This window comes from Marmota monax, unplaced genomic scaffold (assembly GCF_021218885.2).
Source record: "Marmota monax isolate L192 unplaced genomic scaffold, Marmota_monax_Labrador192_F-V1.1 WCK01_AAM20220418_F8-fsc00019, whole genome shotgun sequence".
NCBI lineage: Eukaryota > Metazoa > Chordata > Mammalia > Rodentia > Sciuridae > Marmota > Marmota monax.
The window spans coordinates 4,376,234-4,397,877 of record NW_026695242.1 but is presented as its reverse complement, the minus strand read 5'-3'; the positions used below and the strand labels follow the sequence as shown (position 1 = coordinate 4,397,877).

General features: G+C 35.6%; 1 protein-coding gene across 4 annotated transcripts in view; it reads left to right on the top strand.

The window, feature by feature from the left end:
• The window catches only part of Kat6b (lysine acetyltransferase 6B), a 189,429-nt gene that overhangs the window by 126,345 nt on the left and 41,440 nt on the right, over positions 1-21,644 (top strand). For 2 of the 4 annotated variants that reach the window (XM_046419679.2, XM_046419678.2), the window contains exons 5-12: positions 1,397-1,512; positions 1,786-1,867; positions 4,295-4,427; positions 7,136-8,067; positions 9,068-9,189; positions 10,867-10,982; positions 14,353-14,494; positions 18,060-18,221. In XM_046419679.2, the coding sequence (XP_046275635.1) occupies positions 1,397-1,512; positions 1,786-1,867; positions 4,295-4,427; positions 7,136-8,067; positions 9,068-9,189; positions 10,867-10,982; positions 14,353-14,494; positions 18,060-18,221 (1,805 nt within the window). The remainder of the gene's footprint in view (positions 1-1,396; positions 1,513-1,785; positions 1,868-4,294; positions 4,428-7,135; positions 8,068-9,067; positions 9,190-10,866; positions 10,983-14,352; positions 14,495-18,059; positions 18,222-21,644) is intronic. The other 2 variants (XM_046419680.2, XM_046419681.2) reach the window with 2 other exon arrangements.

Here is a 21,644-nt window from a genome sequence, read left to right as displayed (position 1 = left end):
TAGAGAAGCCCTTGTAAAAGAATGTCAGAGGTTAAATACATCTGCCTAGGTGTCTCTCCTGCCTGAGGTCCTAATCCTCTGACAGCATTTTATTTTCTCAACATCTTAAATACAGATGTTTGAACTTTTTTTTTTTTTTAATTTGGGAATTGTGTGCTTTTATTAACAGTATTGATGATTGATTTGGAATGTTTTTACTTCAAAAAGCCAAATCTCCTGGTGGGTAGAATTTTATGAAGCACCTGTTAAGTTTTAAGGAGGAGGACCTTTTTGGAAGCAACCCAAACTACATATTTAAACATTGAGGCTGCCAAAGTCAGGAAATTATAAAACAGTTTTGAAATTACAGAATCTGCTTTTTTTTTTTAATATTACCCCCTCAGATTTCTTTTTCAACTTGGTTGTGAGTTCTTTCACATGGGATTTACTAATGTTCTTACCATTTAAAGACCAGATTCAAAAACTTAACATTAACCTTGGAGATCTCCTTTGGGTTATGTGATAAAAGACCCTCTGATTTTAACCTAGGCTCACACTCCCTGTACCACAGGGAGTTGTCTCTCATGAGAGCTAGGCTAGTTCCTTTGCTTGTTGGATTCTCTGGTTGCCCTTTGTGGAGCCAGCAGTAAGACTTGGTGTGTGTGGTGCTGCTAAGAAAAAAGGTCTCAGAATGGGGTGGAAAAGCTCAGTGCTCAGAAAAATGGTAGATATCTCCTGAGGATATCCTTCTTGGCTTGTTTCTTTTGACCTAAATCTGTCATTTTTTTTGACTCTCAAATTCACCCTGTCTGCTCCTCCTTTCAGAATTCAAACTCCGTGATCCAGGGGCAACATGGCTTTGGCATATTCTTGGTCTGGCCCAGCAATGGATGTTCTTTGTACACTTTTGTATGGCATTTCAAAATTTTAATTATATTTCATTGAGCATTCCCAGCTTTTTTTTTTTTTAAGTTTAAATCTGTTATTTTAAGTTGTATGATCCCATCACAAAGAGAGAGCAGTTGTTTGAACTTAATTACCCTCTCACAGTACAACAATCCAGGAGCTATGGGTAGGTGGTACTTGATGAAGGTGGTGTTCAAGAGATTTCACAGAAAAACAGAACACTGGCTGAGTTCTTCTTGTCCTCAAGTTCTCAGAAGCTTTGTGGTTGGAATTGGTAAAATTTCCAAATTTCTCTTAGGGGAAGCAATTGTATGGTCATTCTGTTACATTCTGTTATGTATTGTGAAAGAAGGCAAAGAAAATCTATAATTTGAATTCTCTGATCTTTTTAAATTTTAAATTCCTAAGGTTCATTAGTTGGCCAGCAACTGTCTATTAAATACAAGGAATGGGAGTTTAAAAAATTCTAAGGCACCATTCCCATAAAGCAATTTGCTTTTTATTCTTATAGGACACCCATCCTGTTTGAAATTTTGTCCTGAATTAACAACAAATGTAAAGGCCTTAAGGTGGCAATGCATCGAATGCAAGACATGCAGTGCATGTAGAATCCAAGGCAAAAATGCAGTAAGTATGATTCTCAGTAGTCCATCTCCAGGTAAATTAATTTTTAGTGTTAAGGTTTTTCTCTCTCTCTTTTTCTCTCCTCTCTTCTCTCTCTCTTAAAAATAGAATGTTGCTATCTTTTTAAAATTTTTAAAAATATTTGTGAGTCAAACCACAAGTGGGAAGTTGGTACTCCTTCATTATATTTTATTATTATTAATCTGGCAACATAAGAATTTTTGGCATTTTACAGTTGGTTTCAGTCTCAATTAGCTCTAATATGTTATATTACAGGATAATATGCTTTTTTGTGACTCCTGTGATAGAGGATTCCATATGGAGTGCTGTGACCCACCACTTTCCAGAATGCCAAAAGGTGAACTTTTAAACAATGTTAAAAATGTATTTTATTATATACTTGTCCTGATGTCTGGCACTTTAGAAGTATACAGATTCCTTAAGCATTTTTCTGTCCCCCCCCCCAATCCTCCAGATGCTTATAGATTGTGAATAGAAACATATAAAAGCATTTTATTTGGGGGTAATTTATATTAAAAAAAAAAAAAGATTTCCTGTTCAGACCTAGGAATGAATAAAAGGCCACCTCTTTCCCCAAACCACTTCTCCATTAGAATGAATTTGGATTGTGTAGGTCAAAAGTTCAGGACACGCTCTATATTATTCAGTATAATATTTACAGGTAAGAAATTTTGTGTTTTCAAAATTCCTGATGATAGTGATGACTTCACTGTCTCACAACAGGAAGCCATCATCATTTTCATGTCCAGTTGTTGATATTTTTAATGTAAGCATTTGAATGATCTTGTGTCTGACAAAATGTGGGTTTTCTTCTTTGTTTATTGTGTAAGTCAATCTAGCTGAGCTTCCCCCCACTCTGTGTTGCAGTATATTAAACATTTAAAAATGCCTTTGCCTTTTTATTACAAAATGTATACATTTACATCACAGATGATATAGAAAACACAGAAAAGAAGTAGAAAGAAAAATCAACTGTAAATTCCTTCTCTGATTCCATACACCCTTTAAAAAGAAATAGAGCATTCTATGTGTGTTTTGGTACCTTATTTTTCCCTCTCTCAGTAATAGATTATAAGCATTCCCACATCATTAAATGTTCTCCCAAACATATTTTTTGATGAATTATATGAATTGCGTAGTATAGAGCAGGGATTACAGACCTGGTGACTGTGGACCACAGATATGCTTTATTGGCGCAATATTTTAAAATTTCTGAATTTGAGTTTTATAGGTGGGATATGCATTGCATTATTTTGCCACAATCTCATTACTCCCTATTGTCTTATGTTCTCGATTTCTTCATTTTGTATACAACTGAGAGACTTCCTTGAAAGTATTTGATTTTGGGTCCTCTTGTATAAATGAGGCATAATTTATTATTTAGACAATCCTCTATGATAGATATTTTAAATGTTACCAGTTTTTTCCTAAACTAAATTCCTAGGGTAGTAATTGTATACAAAGGCTATATACATAAAAGGCTATATCATTTTTCACACTAATCACCATTATATGAGAATCCCTGCTTCCCTGTATTATGACCAACACTCACCACTACAGCATTGAGTCTAAAAACACTTAAAAAAAAATTTAACATTTCAATTTTTTAACCTATTTGATAATAACATAATATGTATGATTTTTTTTTTTTTTTGGTACTTGAAGGGCTTTTTTTTTGTTTGATTATTGATTGGTTGTATATCTTCATTTGTAAAGTACTTATTTTTATCCTTTAATATTTTTCTATCGTGTATCTTACCTTTTTTTTCAGATTTACAGAAGCTTTTTTTTTTTTTTAATGTAGTCAAATTCATGAGACTTTTTATTTATGGCTTCAGTTTTAAATGTCAGTCATGTTTGGTATATATAAAATATTCACATATTTTTCCAAGTACTTATAACATTATTTTTTACATTATAATATTCATCCATCTAGAATTTATTTTTATAAGCGATTGGAAATAATTATTTTCCTTCCAGATAATTTATTGAATCATTTCATCCTTTCCCTACTATATGAAATGTGACCTTTCTGATATGCTAAACATATCTATAGGAGTCAGTTGTTCTGGTCTTTTTAGTTCCTATATTCATTGACCTATATCCCTATGCTAAATGTATAATTTTAATTATTTTTTTAATATTTTATTTTTTAGTTGTACACCATAGCTTTGTTTTATTTATTTATTTTTATATGGTGCCTGAGGATCGAACCCAGCACCCCACACATGCTAGGCAAGCGCTCTACTGCTGAACCACAACCCCAGCCCATATAATTTTAATTATTATTAGCTTCATTGTACTTAAAATTTTAAGCACTTAATTTTTTTAATTTAAAAATTCTATATTATACTGGTCATCATTTTTAGATTTAGAAATATCCAGAAAGAGATGATATAAAATTTTTTTTCTAGTCATTTTCAAAAACTGGTTGACTTGAAAATGTCTATCTTCAAATGAAAAGAAATATAATAACTGAAATGGGTTAGTTTTCATGTGTGTTTATGTGGTGGTGAGAAGCTTAGTGACATGTTGGGAACAGCTTTAGGGAAGGGTTCTGGGATAGGGCAGCCTCTGCTCTCAGCACCTTGACTCCTGGGAAGCTGACCTTCATTGATAGCTGCCTGAGGAGAATGACCACTTTCTGGAGTAAAGTTCTACATGCAGGCCTCCTTGGGCAGCTTATTACAGCTGCAGTTTATATTTAATATCTTCTTCTAAGATGAAACATTAAAATATTTTTCTCATATATATATTAATTCAGGGATGTGGATTTGCCAAGTCTGCAGACCAAAGAAAAAGGGAAGAAAACTACTTCATGAGAAAGCTGCACAAATAAAACGACGATATGCAAAACCCATTGGACGACCGAAAAATAAATTAAAGCAACGATTGTTGTAGGTTGAGATCTTATCAAAAGAAATCTTTTATGTTGTGCTTTAAAATGTAGGTGATCGTATCCCCTTTAAATTCACAAGACTTTTTTAGCATCATTTTTCCAAACTTAAGGGATGAGGAATATTTCTCCTTTACATCAGCTTTGGAAATTTTTTGAAATAACATTTTTTAATTACAATTGGCATTTTGGGGTCTTCTGTTGGTAGTAACCTTGATATTAAGTGACATTTTTCAAGTAATAGGATGAAAGCAGAATATAAGATTTGGAAATAGTCATTCAGCCTTCTTTATTACTGGCTGAGTACTAAAAGAGTTTAATTATATAAATATTTTCATGATAATTTTAAAACAAAAAAGATATTTGTCCATGCTTATGGTAAATCTCTTTTGTCACTCCAGTTAACATTTTGGAAAAATGCCTTGCTCTTCTGATGCTAATTTATAGTATTATAACTTTTGAATATCCATTTTCCAAAATGGGAACTTCTGAGAAATGCGCAATGACTATTTGTCACCAAAGGGTTAGACAAGGGCATTTAGTAAGGGCACATGTGTGAGGACATACAGATAATACATTTGTAGCAGCAGATCTACTGATAGTCCTACTTCCACCATCCTGTTGCCATGTAATTTCCATTAAACCCCAGTAGAACATTTAGCAAGTGTTAGTTGGAAAAATTAAGACAGGAAGTGAAAGGAATATATTTCTAACCTGTATGAAGTATAGATTTGACTTTCAGTATTAAATATTTATAAATGAAATCAGTAAACTTGTGTATCTAGCAGTTCTGCTAATAGATTGTCACCATACCACCTCTTTAGGCTTAGTGAAAGGGTCATGGGTCATTGTCATTTAGAATGCTACTTGCTTATTTAATATTTTTCCCCTAACTTTACCTAAAGTAGTTCACTATATTACCTACACTGAAAAGAGTAGTATCTTTTTTCACTTTACCTCACAAAAGAAATATATGAAAAAAATGCAAGGTTATTCCAAGAGTTTTCTATGAAACTTAATAAAACCATTTTACTGCTAGACATTTTTAAATGGAGGGTTTTTGTTGTTGTTGTTGTTGTTGTTGACTTCTAAAGGCAAACATTAAAACATATTTGTGAATAAAATCTTTTATATTAGTATTATTTGAAGTAGAAATTATGTTTTTGCATTCATCCTGGGTAAGCATTGTTCTTGAAATGGGACTGTATCCTCAGGGCCCAATTTTAAAAACCAAATTAGGATATAAACTTTCTAAACAAAAGACACAGCTGAAAATTGCATCTGGCACCAATCCTAACTTTTTGTTTGTCCAAAATTGTCCTTTGAGCTTAGGAATTTTTAAGACAGTCTAGGGAGTTTTCCTTTTTACATGCTTTATAAGCATATTATCCTTTTTGGACAATCGATTCCAGATACAGTCCAAATACTGCATTCTGATGTGAAACATTTTAGCCTGGATGAGTTGTTTGTTGGTTACCCTTGCTATGTCTACTAGACATTTTCAGTGTTCACTGGATTTGGCTAAGCTAATGACATCAGGCAAAGTTCCTGGCAGTTGAACCACCTCAAATGAGCCTGGTAGATATTGGTTCATTCAATATTTGTGTATAAGATGGCCTATTTATAATAACTTAAAAGATATGCAATTTAATATCATATCATTTTTCAGGCTTCCATTTCTCCATTATTATTCTTCAGCCAAATTAATACTTTTGAAAGTGCATTCCTGCGTCCTAGCATTGTCATAATACACATGCAAGTGTTTCTATTCTGTAAAACTCTGCTAGTTTCCCAACCCTGGCCTGAGATGAAGGCAGTCAGCTGCTGTTCACATTGGTGGCTGTGCTAGTGGAATGGCCTCCCATGGCAGTACAGGCAGAGCCCAGCATCACCTGAAATGAGATATCAGTCAGAACCAGGGGGCAAAGATTCTGATGCCAAGTGTCTGATAATGACCATGGTAAATGTGCTGCTTCTCCACCAGACTTTCCATGTCATGTCTGACCCGCTGTAGCTTTTCTTTAATCATTTCTTCAGTTTTTTGCTATTGTTGTCCTTTTTTCAGCAATATTTTATGCTGTAATTAGTTGTCTTCTCTCCTATGAGAGTATTATTGGCTATTTTATCATCCTAAGCATAAACTGCTGAGAGGAAGAGGATATCTTTTTCTGTGGTTTTTTTTTCCATAGTATAAACTTACAGACATACACAAATTCTACTTATACAAATTTCCAATTGAATTAAAATTGCTTTTAACTAGAGATGATAAGCTTATTCTTTTGCTTCTAGGTAACACATATGACTTGCTTCCTCTAATACTTTTTAAAAAAGACATTTCAGGAAATCATAATTACTTGTGACAACACAAGGGATAACTTGTTTTTATTTAATTATAATGAAAGCATTTAGTGTTCCTTAGTCTCTCCAAAATTTTCCTTCTTTATATTGCCTTTGGGTCCACCTGGATTTTTCCAGTACCTGTTAGATGGGCCCTGGGAGAATCATGATATGCAAATGTAGTTGCTGTTAGTTTTTTTAGCAAGAGAAACATCTAGGTGGTGGCACACACACAAAAACAGTTCTCAGGGTTGCAATTCAGTTTCTTAAGATTAAGCGCATTGAATATGCATTCGAGTTGCTATAAATTTGTTTTTAGATACCTTTATAATTCTATTAAATGCTGATACTATTCTCTAAATTTTTGCCTAGGTCTGTAACCAGTGATGAAGGATCCATGAATGCATTCACAGGAAGGGGGTCACCTGGTAGGGGTCAAAAGACTAAAGTCTGTACCACACCTTCATCTGGTCATGCTGCATCTGGGAAGGACTCAAGCAGCAGATTGGCTGTTACAGACCCCACTCGGCCTGGTGCCACCACCAAAATCACCACCACCTCCACCTACATTTCTGCCTCTACACTTAAAGTTAACAAGAAAACCAAAGGGCTCATTGATGGCCTTACTAAGTTTTTTACACCATCACCTGATGGTCGCAGATCACGAGGTGAAATAATAGACTTTTCAAAGCACTACCGTCCAAGGAAAAAGGTCTCTCAGAAACAGTCATGCACTTCTCATGTGTTGGCTACAGGTACCACACAAAAGCTAAAACCTCCACCTTCTTCACTTCCACCCCCAACCCCCATCTCTGGTCAGAGCCCCAGTTCACAAAAGTCCAGCACTTCCACTTCTTCTACCTCTCCCCAGAGTTCTTCCAGCCAGTCCAGTGTGCCCTCCTTTAGCAGTCTTACTAATAACAGCCAGCTGAAGGCACTCTTTGATGGACTTTCTCATATCTATACCACTCAGGGACAGTCTCGAAAAAAGGGACACCCAAGTTATGCACCACCCAAACGTATGCGTCGTAAAACTGAGTTATCTTCCACAGCAAAATCTAAAGCCCATTTCTTTGGAAAAAGAGATATTAGAAGTAGGTTTATTTCTCACTCCTCCTCCTCTAGCTGGGGGATGGCTAGAGGACGTATTTTTAAAGCAATTGCTCACTTCAAGCGAACAACTTTTCTTAAAAAGCACAGGATGCTAGGCAGATTAAAATATAAAGTGACCCCTCAGATGGGGACCCCCTCACCAGGGAAGGGGAGCTTGGCAGACGGAAGGATTAAACCTGATCAGGATGATGGTAAGCAAAAGGTCAAAGCTCCAACCAAACCTGCGCCCCGTCCCTTTCTCCCCAACCCCCCAAGAAATAAATAAATAAATTCTTATTTGTCACATAGGTCTTAGCTATTTCTCTTGTTCTCACTTCACTTTCATACAGAAGCAGTGAAACTTTGACCTTTTTCTAATGCTGACTAAACCTCCAAAATGTTGTTTTTCCAACTAATACTCTCCCACCTTTTATTATTTATTTCCATTCGTAGTGACACTAGGACCCCCAGATGCCTTCATAGCGTGCTTATGGCTTTGTAGTCCCGCATGAGTAGCCACTGTCATGCTTCTGCCATGTTCTCTCCCATGCCGCCTCTTCAGCCACAGTGCCATTTGGTCGTGTGCTGTCAGTGCTTCCAACGGGGTATTTTAGCTCTTCATTTCCCTTTGCTCCATTGCTCTCTCATGACAAAGTTCATCCTGCTTCCGTCTCAGCAAAGCCTGATCTGTGATTCTGTGAAGTGTGCATTTGGATTTGAGTGTGTCTGTGTGTGTATCCACCTTAGGAAGGAACCTGATTTCATAATTTCATTGGACAAATTGGCCCATTACATTTGCTACCCTTTATACAACAAAAAAGCAAAGATATGTCATTTGGACAAAGTGGTAGATTTTATGATCTCAAAACTGATATGGGAATGCTGTAACTAGACATTGATATGACTTCTAATCTTGGTTGAAAAATATGATTTTGCTTTGTATTGCTCTTACTTTTCCTCATGTGTATTAAAGTTCTAAAAAGATGACAGTGATTTTTTTTTTTTTTTAATTGGGTATAGTAGGGAAAGGATACTGCGGGATCTGTGAGCAGTGCTTAGATGTAGCAGCTTAAAATGCTATAAAAAGAAAGAAAGAAAAAAAGGAGAGATCCCTATTTGCCCACTATGCTAATTTGGTACCATTTGGTAATATGTGGCGGTTTCTTGTGATTCAAGTCAGTGAATACACTTTCTGCTGGTTTTAAACAACAGATACTGAAATAAAAATAAGCATCAAGCAAGAAAGTACAGATGTAAATCTGATTGGAAACAAGGATGTCGTTACTGAAGAGGATTTGGATGTTTTTAAGCAGGCCCAGGAACTTTCTTGGGAGGTAAGGCCAGGATACCAAATTAGAGTGATAAAAGTAACATGCGGCTGCTAACTATTATTATGAGATGACTGTGTTGATTTTACAGAGCACCCACATCAGTATCCTTTGTGGTCTATAACTGTTAAACCTATTTTTGTTGACTGTACATATAAAAGCAATGTTTTTTGTTTGTTTTTTTTTTGAATTTTCTACACACTTAACGTAAAAAAAGACTCAACTTGTCTCACAAAATAGATAAGGCAAATTTTGGAAAAGTTTTTCTAGATGTGAATAGATTTCTAATTATTTTTGCCTGAACTTAGAAAACAACAATTTAAAATTGTTACTGAAAAGAACATTACACTTCAGTTTACCGATGCTTTTTCCGACACAGATGGCCAGCCATATGAAAAATGTCTCATATTTTTAACTCTTTGGCATCAATGAAAGCAATATTATGTTTCATGATCAGTTCAAGTCATTTTTATTTTTACTAATATTTCTACTTAAAATGTTAACTATTTAAGTTGTCAAACATTGAAAGGTAAGACTATTGCACTTCTCAAAGCCAAATTTGTTAAGAGTTGTGAATTTTTTGTCAGCAGACTACATTCAGTTTCTATAGACATTTTAGGGTAGAATCCCCCCCCCACACACACACACACACACATTTCTCTTTTTTGTGAGGATAGTATCTTCTGTAGGCTTTTAAACTTTATTTTTAGTAGTTACCGATGGGGCTAAAATTTTCCGATAGCCTTTACCTGAGGAGCTATTGGCTATTTGCATTCCTCATTCTGCCCCTAACTGGATGTATTGGTTGTCTTTTGGCTAAAATAATACCAAATTTTCCTCACACGGGTTTTGATTTAATGATAAAACCATTTGAAGTCCTTAAATATTACCCCTCCCCTTTTTTCTTAAAACTGCCTTATGGCATTAATGTATAAACGAACCAAGAATAGGCCATTATCTGAAAGATACAGCTAAATCTAAAGCTCTTTCATTACAACATGGTAAAACTGGCTTTTTTGTTGAAGAAATATTTCTTGTTCTCTGGTAGCCACTGTACAAGAACCTGGAACTACCACAGGGAATCAAGCCAGCAACATTCTTAACCTTGTGTAGCTTACTACACGAGCATAAGGGAAATAAGAAGGGACACACTCCGCTGCACATGTCACCATTGATTATTTAATTGTAGTAGAGAAACAGGGAACTGTATAAGTGTATAAGAATAGCTGCATAATCTTGTAATGTAGTTTTAATGCATTGCAACAGATTGTTAATCCAGTTCTATAGACATTCTGTATATTTACATCATACTTATTTCCTAGTTTTGTCATATTGTAATCCTTAGAATATTACACAGTTTATCTTTGAATCTTATACAAAGGTGATTCTTATATCATGAGGGCCTATAGAGTGTTTTTTAACAACATGAATTACCATTCTGGTCTCAATAGGTTTATTTATTTTTTTAAATAGTTTTAGTTGTAGATGGACACATTACTTTTGTTTATTTAATTTTTTTATGTGTTGCTGGGGATCTTCCATGCAGGGCAAGCGCTCTATCATTGAGACACAACCTAGCCCTTAATAGGTTTTGATAGGTTCTAATGATAAAACCAAAATATAAGTGAAGTATTTTCTTAGTATTTTTATTTTTATCATTCTTTTATTCTTTCTTTCTGTCAGAAAATAGAGTGTGAAAGTGGGGTGGAAGACTGTGGCCGGTACCCTTCCGTAATAGAATTTGGGAAATATGAAATCCAAACCTGGTACTCTTCGCCTTACCCACAGGAATATGCAAGGTAATGGAATAAGCCTAGCAGTCTGTTTATGTGAGAAAGGAAAACTCTCAGTGCTAAAGCAGGAATGAAGGGATTTCAGGAACTACTTCCTAAATGATTTCGTTTGCCAATACCTTTTTGTAGTTTCTTATTGTATGTAAATACCTTAAACTCTTTAATTATACAAGCATTAAAATTTGGCCTAATTAGCCATTTTAAAGTATTTGATAGAGTTTCTTCTCTACGTCCCTTTTTTATTTTTCTATTTAGGGCTATGATTATTTATTTATTTATTTTTGCGGCGCTAGGGATTGAACCAAGGACCTTGTGCATATGAGGAAAGTACTCTGCCAACTGAGTTACATCCCCGCCCCTATTTTTTTTTTTTAAACATTTTAGATGGACACAATACCTTTATTTTATTTGTTTATAAGTGGTGCTGAGGATCGAACCAGTGCCTCATATGTGTGAGGCAAGTCTTTACCACTGAGTCACAACCCCATCCCTAGGGCTATGATTTTTATTTCTGATTTCTGACTTTTTTTTTTTTTTTTTAAGCTGTACTGAGGATTGAACTGAGGGCCTTGCACATTCTAGGCAAACTCTCTATCAGTAAACTATCACCAGCCCTTTTTGAAAATTTTTTTATTTTGAGACAGGATCTTACTAACTTCCCAGAGTCGCCTTGAACTTGCAATTCTCTTGATTCAGCCTTCCACGTTGCTGGGATTACAGGCATGCACCACTGCACCCAGCTTGGTTTCTGTCGTTTTATTTTCAAGTATTTTATCGAAATTTAACAAAAGAATTAAAGAAGTGGGAAAGTGTGGGAGTGGGTAGCCTTAAGAGACCCTTCCCCACATCTTTTCTTTGAGAGCTATTTGTGAGTTAAGTATTAAAAATGAAGAGAAAATGATGATATGAAAGTTTTCATTTGTATTTAGCTAAGATTAAGACATGAAATTGTCTTGGGTTGATGTACCTCAAGTGGGTATGATATGTATAGAATTCTTAAGATGTGCATCAGGGTATACTTTATTAGTACATTCTCAAATGTTTTACTTGTAAGTCTTGGATAGCCTGCTTTTCTTCTAGAATAGAATGTTACTATTTTCTTTATGAATCATGAAGTCTGGCCAATCCTGAAGATGGGAAGGGAGTTCTAGTGGCAAACTGAAGTGTCACAAGTTTTGTTTGTCTTCCCATCTTTACCACTTGTCTGTGTGTTTTGTATTTTTTTTTCTTCCTTTAGTACGGGGGGACAAACACAGAGACTCATGCATACTATCAAGTTCTCTATCACTAAGCTATATCCCCCAATTCTTGAACTTTTTTTAAAAAAAATTATTTGTTTATTTTTATGTGGTGCTGAGGATCAAACCCAGGGCCTCGCCCATGCTAGGTAAGCGCTCTACTGCTGAGTCACAACCCCAGCCCCTCTTGAACATTTTTTATGTACCCGTTTTAATTTGTGTGGGTCCATAAGCTATCTGACAGCTTTCAATAAAATATGAAAATTCATGCAAGATTTGACATTATCTGTATCTGTATATCTCTTCTCAAAACATTTCTCCCCATTCATAAATTCCAAAGACCTTGCATGTTCTTCTGAACATTTTCTTGTAAATCCTAGCAATAGTCTATAAGCATGGAAAAGGTACAAATAAAAAGTGTTCTTAATTTTTAAGGTGGAAAAAACAGTAGGGCCAAGAAAACTGTTACTCAAAGAGATAGTGTAATTGGTTGAAAACAGATCATGTCTTTTGATTTTCAGTCCTATATTTACTGCTTTAGACCTCAAATGTGATTTTTTTTTAAAGAGAGAGTGAAAGAGAGAGAGTGAGAATTTTTTAATATTTATTTTTTAGTTTTCGGCAGATACAACATCTTTGTTTGTATGTGGTGCTGAGGATCAAACCCGGGCTGCACGCATGCCAGGCGAGCACGCTACTGCTTGAGCCACATCCCCAGCCCCTCAAATGTGATTTTAACTTTAATTACCTCATCCAGAAGTGGAAATGAAAACAACTAATTTGTAGGAGTTCTCTGTCTCATAAGGACACAAATCATTTTTAAAAATTGTAAATTCACTTCTAAGTAAAAGGTTATTACTTAGAGCACTAACAATAGATACTTGGAAATATGACATTGTATTCTTCTTCTTTTTTTGTACCAGGGATTGAACTCAGGGGCACTCAACCACTGAGCCACATCCTCAGCTCTATTTTATATTTTATTTAGAGACAAGGTCTTCAGTTGCTTAGTGCCTCACTTTTGCTGAGGCTGTCTTTGAACTCATGATTGTCCTGCCTCAGCCTTCTGAGCCGCTGGGATTACAGGCATGTGCTACCACACCAAATTTTGTAAAATATGCATGGCCACCTTACGGGATGGCATCTTCGGTATTGATTTGCAGTCTGGGAGAGACTGAGAATTTAACTAGCAAAAGGGGTGCTTTACCACTGAACTACACCCCAGTCCCTTTTAAAATTTTTTCTTAAATTTTGAGACACCATCCCACTAAGTTGTTTGTGGGGCATCACTAAATGGCCCTTGCTGGCTTTTTTTTTTTTTTTTTTTTCAGTTGATGGACATAATGCCTTTAATTAATTAATTGATTAATTAATTTGCTTATTTACTTATTTATTTTGGGGTAGCAGGGATTGAACTCAGGGGCACTCGACCACTGAGCCAGATCACCAGCCCAGTTTTGTATTTTATTAGAGAAAGGGTCTCACTGAGTTGCTTAGCACCTCACCATTGCTGAGCTTGGCTTTGAACTCATGATCCTCCTGTCTCGGGCTCCTGAGCTGCTGGGATTACAGGCGTGCTTCACTGTGCCCAGCTATTTATTTTTATATGGTACTGAGGATTGAACCCAGTGCCTAACATGTGCTAGCCAAGTGCTCTGTCACTGAACTACAACCCAGCCCCCCCCCCCCCAAGCTTGGCTTTGAACTAGCAATCCTCCTGCCTCAGCCTTCCAAGTTTTTATGATTACTAGGCATGCACTACCACACCGAGCTCAGTGTTGATTTTAGAGTGGTGGTCCGAGGTTTGAAACTTTTCTTTCAGTGGAATGTTGAATCCAGGGGCACTTAATTACTGACTCATATCCCCAGCCTTCCCTGGCATGTTTTTAAAGGAAACAAATGATTTATTCACAAAGTAAAGACAGCATGTATTATGAATTATATTGAAAGGTTGAATGTGTTGTGTATTATATTGTATGGTTGTTTTTACATTCTCTTTATGATTGCCTTTCTTTTTTCTTGACTATTTCAAATAATTCTATGACCTTTTTAGGACAGAGAAAACCAAACAATATTTACTCTCCTTTCTTGAACTATATAATTAATCTGATAGATTCTTTCATTTTTAAAATTTACAGATTACCAAAGCTTTACCTGTGTGAATTCTGTCTTAAATATATGAAAAGTAAAAATATTTTGCTAAGGCACTCCAAGAAATGTGGATGGTTTCATCCTCCAGCAAATGAAATTTACCGAAGGAAAGACCTTTCAGTATTTGAGGTAAGCATGTGTAAACATAAAGCACAGCCCTTTGAACCCTAGTATTACTAATTGTTGATTATGTATTTGTGATCAGTGTCTGGAAGGGACAAAGTATATTTAATTTTGACACTGAAATCAGACTGCTCTTTTAAGTGTCCCCATATTTTAGAATGTTTAAGTAACCATATTAAGCAGCCTTTTAGATGGTTGAAGAATCCATACATACCACATTAACTTTTTTTTTTTTTTAAAGAGAGAGAGAGAGAGAGAGAATTTTTTTTAATGTTTATTTTAGTTTTCGGCGGACACAACATCTTTGTATGTGATGCTGAGGATCGAACCCGGACCTCACGCATGCCAGGCGAGCGTGCTACCGCTTGAGCCACATCCCCAGCCCCCACATTAACTTTTTTTGTCTTCCCTGAACCACGTCTACACCAGATATATTCGAAGTGAAGTTATGATTTTCTGAGCTCTTTGAAAATTCCATTTTCTTTGTTAGAGAAATTAGCTTTGTTCAGCAGCTCCAGCCAATGTCTGGCAGGTGCTCACTCTTCCAGGGAATTGAGCAGCTGTATATATCTCCTCAATACACACCCACCTGTGTGTCCATCCAGTTCTTGGCAGGATGGATAATCCTTTTGATGAGACCCTAGCAGATGTTGGGACTCACCCCTATCTGGGTGGATGGCCACCCCTGGAGAACTCTACTGTTCACAGGAACCCTTTGTGGCCATATGTCTGTCGTGGTGGGTTTTTTAGAAGACATTTGTGTTTTTTCAAAATTGATTTAGTGGGCTGGGGTCGTGGCTCAATGGTAGAGCGCTTCCCTAGCACGCATGAGGCACTGGGTTCAATCCCTGGCACCATATAAAATGAAATGAAATAAAATAAAAGTATTGTGTCCATCTACAACTAAAAAAAAAAAATAATAATAAAAACTGAATTAGTAGCAGGTCTTTGCCTCTATATAGTTTCATTGTTTAATTGTATTTTTATTTTCAGTTTCAAGGCTCCAGTTTTGCTGAGTTATTTGTTCCCTGAAGGCCTTATGCCTGTCTTTTATATTTTTGTCTATGTCTATGTTATTGTCTGTTATTGGCTTCTGCTTTCTCTTTTCTCTCTACTCCAGTTGCATACTTTTTTAAAATTTTCTTCTCTATTAACCATCTTGTTGTGCTGTTTTCCTTCCTGAGTACTCAGAACAAGCTTTCCTTATACAGCAGACAGCTTTACTTTGAGTATAACATGTAGAAATACAGCTTTTACTTTGGAATTGTTCAGGCTGAAGTGTACTGTTTTGCCCCACAGTTCTTTTTTCTCTGCCCTATAGTACTGCTATCATGGTTAGTAAGAGAAGATCATGGATTTCTCACATGCAGGCTCTTTCTCTCAGATAAAGTTTGGGCCCAGTAGTTTTTACCAAGAATGATCAGAGAACACAGGATCCTCCATCTGTGGCTGGTGATTTTTTTTTTTTTCCTAAACCTTTTCTTGTAGTTCTATCAGGCTGTTTTGGCAAAATTGAAGAATGAAGGTTATCGTTGCTGAGTAGTTTTGATGATATGTTAGTTCTTATTAAAGGGTAGGCACTATTAACATTTCAAGCTGGATAGGTTTGGTTTTTGGTTTTGTTTTTGTTTTTTTTGGTGCTGGGCGTTAAACCTAGGACCTTGTGCATGCAACATGCAAGCAAGCAGTCTACCAACTGAGATACATCCCCATCCCTGGATAGTTCATTTTTTTAGGGGTGTGCTATATATTATGTGGGACTTGTGGCAACATTGCTGTCCTCTACCCACTAGGTGCCAGTGGTACCACTCCTCCCACTCTTGTGACAACCAAAAATGTTTCCAGACATAGCCAAATGTCCCATGGGAGTATAGCATTTCCCCCGGTGAGAACCAGTGGCTAAAGAGAAGCTAAGTACATATTGTGTGACCTTGTTGTTGTTAATGTTAGGATGCTACCCAGCCACCCCAACCATGGAGCTGTTTTCAATTCTGGGCTTAACTAGTGTGAACTTGGCTATTGGCTCCATCCTGGATGCTTTGGGTCCTTTCTTCTAACCAAAATAAAATGAAAATCACTGGTTTGTTGTTTCCCAAAGGACAAAAAACACATTGTTGGCCTTAAGTAATTATTAAATAAACCAGCATGAGTCAGCCTGTGGGGTTTAAGTTCTCAAAAATCCAGGGAGTCTTCTCAATGGCAAGATAATTGGTCTTGTTAGGCAGGTGAGAATGATGTGCTCTTCCAGGGCACACACTTTGAACCATATAGAGGTGAAGGGGAAATATCAGAGGCAAGTTTGTAAAATTTATTCATACAAATATATAGTTGGAATTGATAAGTACTAAGGTTGCTATTCTAAAACCTGAGTTATTATTTAAGTATAACATTTAGAAACCATTTAGCCATTTTCTAAGTAACTTGTAAAATAAATGAAGAATAATCACAGATTACTGTTTTCCTGTCTATCTGTCCCTTTTTCACATCTGATCAGAATTTTCAGCATTGTCATTTCTATTTCTGGTTCACAGATACATACATCTCCATCTTTCCATTTTGTGGTATGCTGTATTTCTGAAGGATTATACTCCCAAATACATAAAAATTTCCTTTAATTAAAGAAAGAATTGTTTCCTCTGTATCTGTTGCTGGTATTTGATTATGTTGCTATGTGTGGGACCTAGGTTTCATCCATGGGAAATAGTTATATGAAGTCTAAAAATAATTTTTGCAATATGAGAACCTGTATGGTTCACAGGAGACTTGAGAACGGTCAAGTTCATTGTTAAAGAGCTCTGGTTAGCAAATATACATTTCCCCTAAGAAAAGTGCTAGGAAATCTGCTGTGCTTTCTGTTTTCAACGAGTAACTACATTTGATCAAAGAAATTGGCATCTGTGCCTAGCTTCTTGTCTATAGCCATCAGGATCACAGCTTGATTCTTTTATTTTGAAGAGAAGTAGACTGTAATCATGGTACTTATTGTAGGTTGAAATTCATCTCACTTTCTCTGTAAGTATTCCCAGCATAGAAATTTTATCTTTTCCAATTATATTTAAAATGATACTTGGGATAAAACTAAAATGGACCTGTTTTGCTAATCCACACTTCTTAAAAATCAGAAGAATACTATTCATTTTTTTTTTTATTTTTATTTGAAGTCTTTTTAAAAACAACATAAAGTTTAATGTATTTGAAGTATTTTCATTTATTTATATTTCTTTAATTCAGATTTATTTGGTTCAAATAAAGAAAAAAGACATTCTTAATAATTTTTAAGTTGCAAGTAAAAATTATTCCATTGCTAGTGGTTTGTCCTTTCTTAAGATAGATTAAAGAGAAATTTGAGGTTCCTTAAATTTACCCTAATTAAGAGAAAAGGTGAAATTCCAATTTTCCATGTGACAGCTGTTTTCTGGTTTGCTCTCAATTTGTTTAATGAAATGTTTTAATCTTTCCATTTTAGATATGGAAATAAAATTTATACTTTCTGAGATACCATGTAGAAGAAACAATTTTATATTGGGTGATATTTCTATGTTAAATAATGGTGTCTGTTTCTTTTTGCTAGGTTGATGGGAATATGAGCAAAATTTATTGCCAAAACCTTTGCTTGTTAGCCAAGCTCTTCCTGGACCACAAAACCTTGTATTATGATGTCGAGCCATTCCTTTTTTATGTCCTTACAAAAAATGATGAAAAAGGCTGTCATCTGGTTGGATACTTCTCTAAGGTAAAACAAGAGCCAGCATGACCTTCATTTTCTTCTTTGAAATGTTTTTAGTAGAACCCAATTCTTTGAACAGAGCTTTCTTATGACTATAATTTGAATAAGTGGCACATGTTTCTGAAAAGCTCAGGTTCTTGTTTAGAACTCATTAAAAAAAAAAAAAAAAGAGCATGGTGCCTAGGAAGTGTGTAAGGATCCCAGACCTGTGTGCTGTGTTGACTGTCAGCATCTTTGTGATGTTATAATTGCTGTCTTGCAGACCACCTGTCATCCTTGATTTTCGAAATGTTAACCTTATTTTTCATCTCCCCCTAAGTGGTGTCAATGTGAAGGTTTTAATGTAATGTAACATTTCAGAGCCCACTCTCCTTTCTTCTTGTTGCCTTCCCTCTGTGGTCAATAATGATCTCAGTGAGTTAGAACATTGACATTTGGACAGTCAGGCTGATACACTTGGCTCTCTTATTCTCTGTGCTATTGTTTTAAATTCTGAAGCAGACTCACCTTGCTGTTAACATGGGGAAGATCTGGACATATTGAGGGGCAATAGCTTGTCTTTGTCATTGGAGCAGTTTTCTCTTATTCCTCTGCTATAAGGCTAGTGAGAAACAATAATTCATACATAGTAAAGAAGAACTGGGTTTTAAGATGGTTACCAGGTAGTGATCTTAGTTTTTTTTTAGGTACCTAAAGAAATGGTTACATAAACAGACATGGTAATTTTGAGACTTATAGGCAGAAGGTAAACCATGCAAACCCTGTAATTTTTCTGATATATTTTTTCATGTTTGGTGATAAGATAAATGAAATTTAATGAATCTACTTTTCTATAATGTAAATGGAATACTTTATAGAAGTGATGTTTTTATGGGGAATCAAAAGATAGAGTATATATGAAAATTCTTGCAAACTATATTTATTCTAAATTTGAGAATCAACCATGAGACCATAACCAAAAGTAAGAATGTGAGCCAGCATTCATGGAAAACTGCCTCAATATTTTAATCCACATATTTGGCCAAACTTTTAAATGAATGTGAAAAAAGTTAATTTGCACATTACAGTTCAAAAATTGTCAGAATTAACACAAAATAAAACAATAAATAGGAAACAGGTTTATATAATTTATAGGACACCTTACCTTTTATATAGGTATTTTAAGGTCTTTTTCTCCAAGTTTAAAATAATAGTGATCTTAATTGTCCTTCCTATTGGAAAATGCTGTTTCTTTAAATTGGTATGAGTTTAAACAGGGCTTAATGGTGCCTGCTTTCCTTGTTATGCATTGAGTCTTACATTGACTTGTGGATAGTAACAATGCATACAATTGGTGGTGACTCTTTAAAAAAAAAAAAAAAATATATATATATATATATATACACACACACACACACACACACACATACATACAATATGTATATATATATATTTTTTTTTTTATTTTTTTTTATTTTTATTTTTTAATATTTATTTATTTATTTTAGTTTTAGGCGGACACAACATCTTTGTTTGCATGTGGTGCTGAGGATCGAACCCGGGCCGCACGCACGCCAGGCGAGCGCGCTACCACTTGAGCCACATCCCCAGCCCCATATATATATTTTTAATATCTTTGTTTTATTTATTTATCATTGTATGTGGTGCGGAGGATTGAACCCAGTACCTCACGCAAGCAAGGCAAGCGTTCAGCCACTGAGCTACAACCCCAGCCCCTGGTGGTGAATCGTAGTGTTTCATTTTCTGCCTGTCTTCTCCCTGGGTGCTCAACAGCTTACTAAGAATAAGCTGAACTTTATCCTGTTTTGTTACAGATTTTCCATGTGTTAATATTTCAGAATACTAATACATTTGGCAGGATAGTGAAACAAAAATTAATCTAAAAAGTAACCGTGTTTGGGGCTGAGGTTGTGGCTCAGAGGTAGAACGCTTGCTTGGCATGCATGGCCACTGGGTTCAAGCCTTAGCACCACATAAAAATAAAATAAAGGTATTGTGTCCATCTACAACTAAAAAATAAAATGTTAAAAAAAAGTAACCGTCGGGCTGGGGATGTGGCTCAAGCGGTAGCGCGCTCGCCTGGCACGCGTGCGGCCCGGGTTCGATCCTCAGCACCACATACAAACAAAGATGTTGTGTCCGCCGAGAACTAATAAATAAATATTAAAAAATTTTTTAAAAAAAAAAAAAAAAAAAAAGTAACCGTGTTAAAAGACTGGATTCCATTTCAGTTGGAATTGTGGAGGAGTTTGGCCCTTGGGGTTATATTAAATCAAATTCTAGAGGTTATCAAAAAGATGTGTTAAGGAGGGGGAAAGGATCGCTGTTGGTTTGGATTTCAAAACTCCCAATCTGGAAATAGTTCTGGACAAAGAAAGGAATAGCATCAAGGATAAATCCTTTTAACCTAGAGCATATCTCTTTTTTCCTTAGAGTGACCCATTATCTAACTTTGCAAAGTAAAATTAATTATTTGAACCTTTGCCATTGAAGTGCACATCCAGTGATGGACATTTCATCTTCCAAAGAAAATGGACTCACATTATTGCTTCCTTCTCATTTTTTAGAGGTTCCACAGACAGCTACAAATGTGCAAAATTTGGGAGCTCATCTTTTTTACAAAGAAATCTTTAATTCTACCCTGTAGGGTTTTTTCCACAATCATTTCCTGTGATCTTTCAAATAGGTTCATTAAAGATCTGGGTGTTCTGAAGCAATTCTTTGATGTGGTTGATTCCATTTGTGGTCAATCTCATTTGTGGTTTGTATTTGGCCAGAGCTTTCACAAACTCAACAGCATTTTCCAGATCTTCTCTGTGTAGGTTTTGGCAGCTTCTGTGTACTCTGAATAAAATGTTGCTGCCCTGATGCCACATCCCATGATAATTGCAAAAAGTTTTTCAAGTAGTTTCACACCATATTCTACCTAGTCTTCCTCTTGGTTTCAGACTGTTGGTGGTGTTTTGCTCTCTTTTTTTGTCTGGAGGCTTTGGGGTTTCTTGTTGTTTTCCTTTTTGTTCTTTACTGTTTTCCTGGTTTGAAATTTAGTTATTTCTATACCTTTTGGCCTTGACTTTTAACTTACAGTAGATTGTATTTGTGCACATCTCCTCACATGTCTACTATTTTAGTTTCACTGAGGCTTTTTCTCAAAGGCAAAAGATCATTGTTTCAGAGGAGTAAATTATTATTTAGCAAAGTTGCCAACTATATTCTAACTTACTGCACTGGGTAACTCTCTGGATATTATTTTCTCAATCTCCCAAATTGTATGAACAAGGAAGGAAAGCATTTCTTACATGCTGTATGTATTCTGTTTCATTTGATTTATATTTCCTTGAATTCATTATTCATATTTTATGGTTTCAACTTTCAAGAATAAAGATTTGTGAGGCATGCCCAGAATTGATGGTTTGTTGTTAGTTTGGT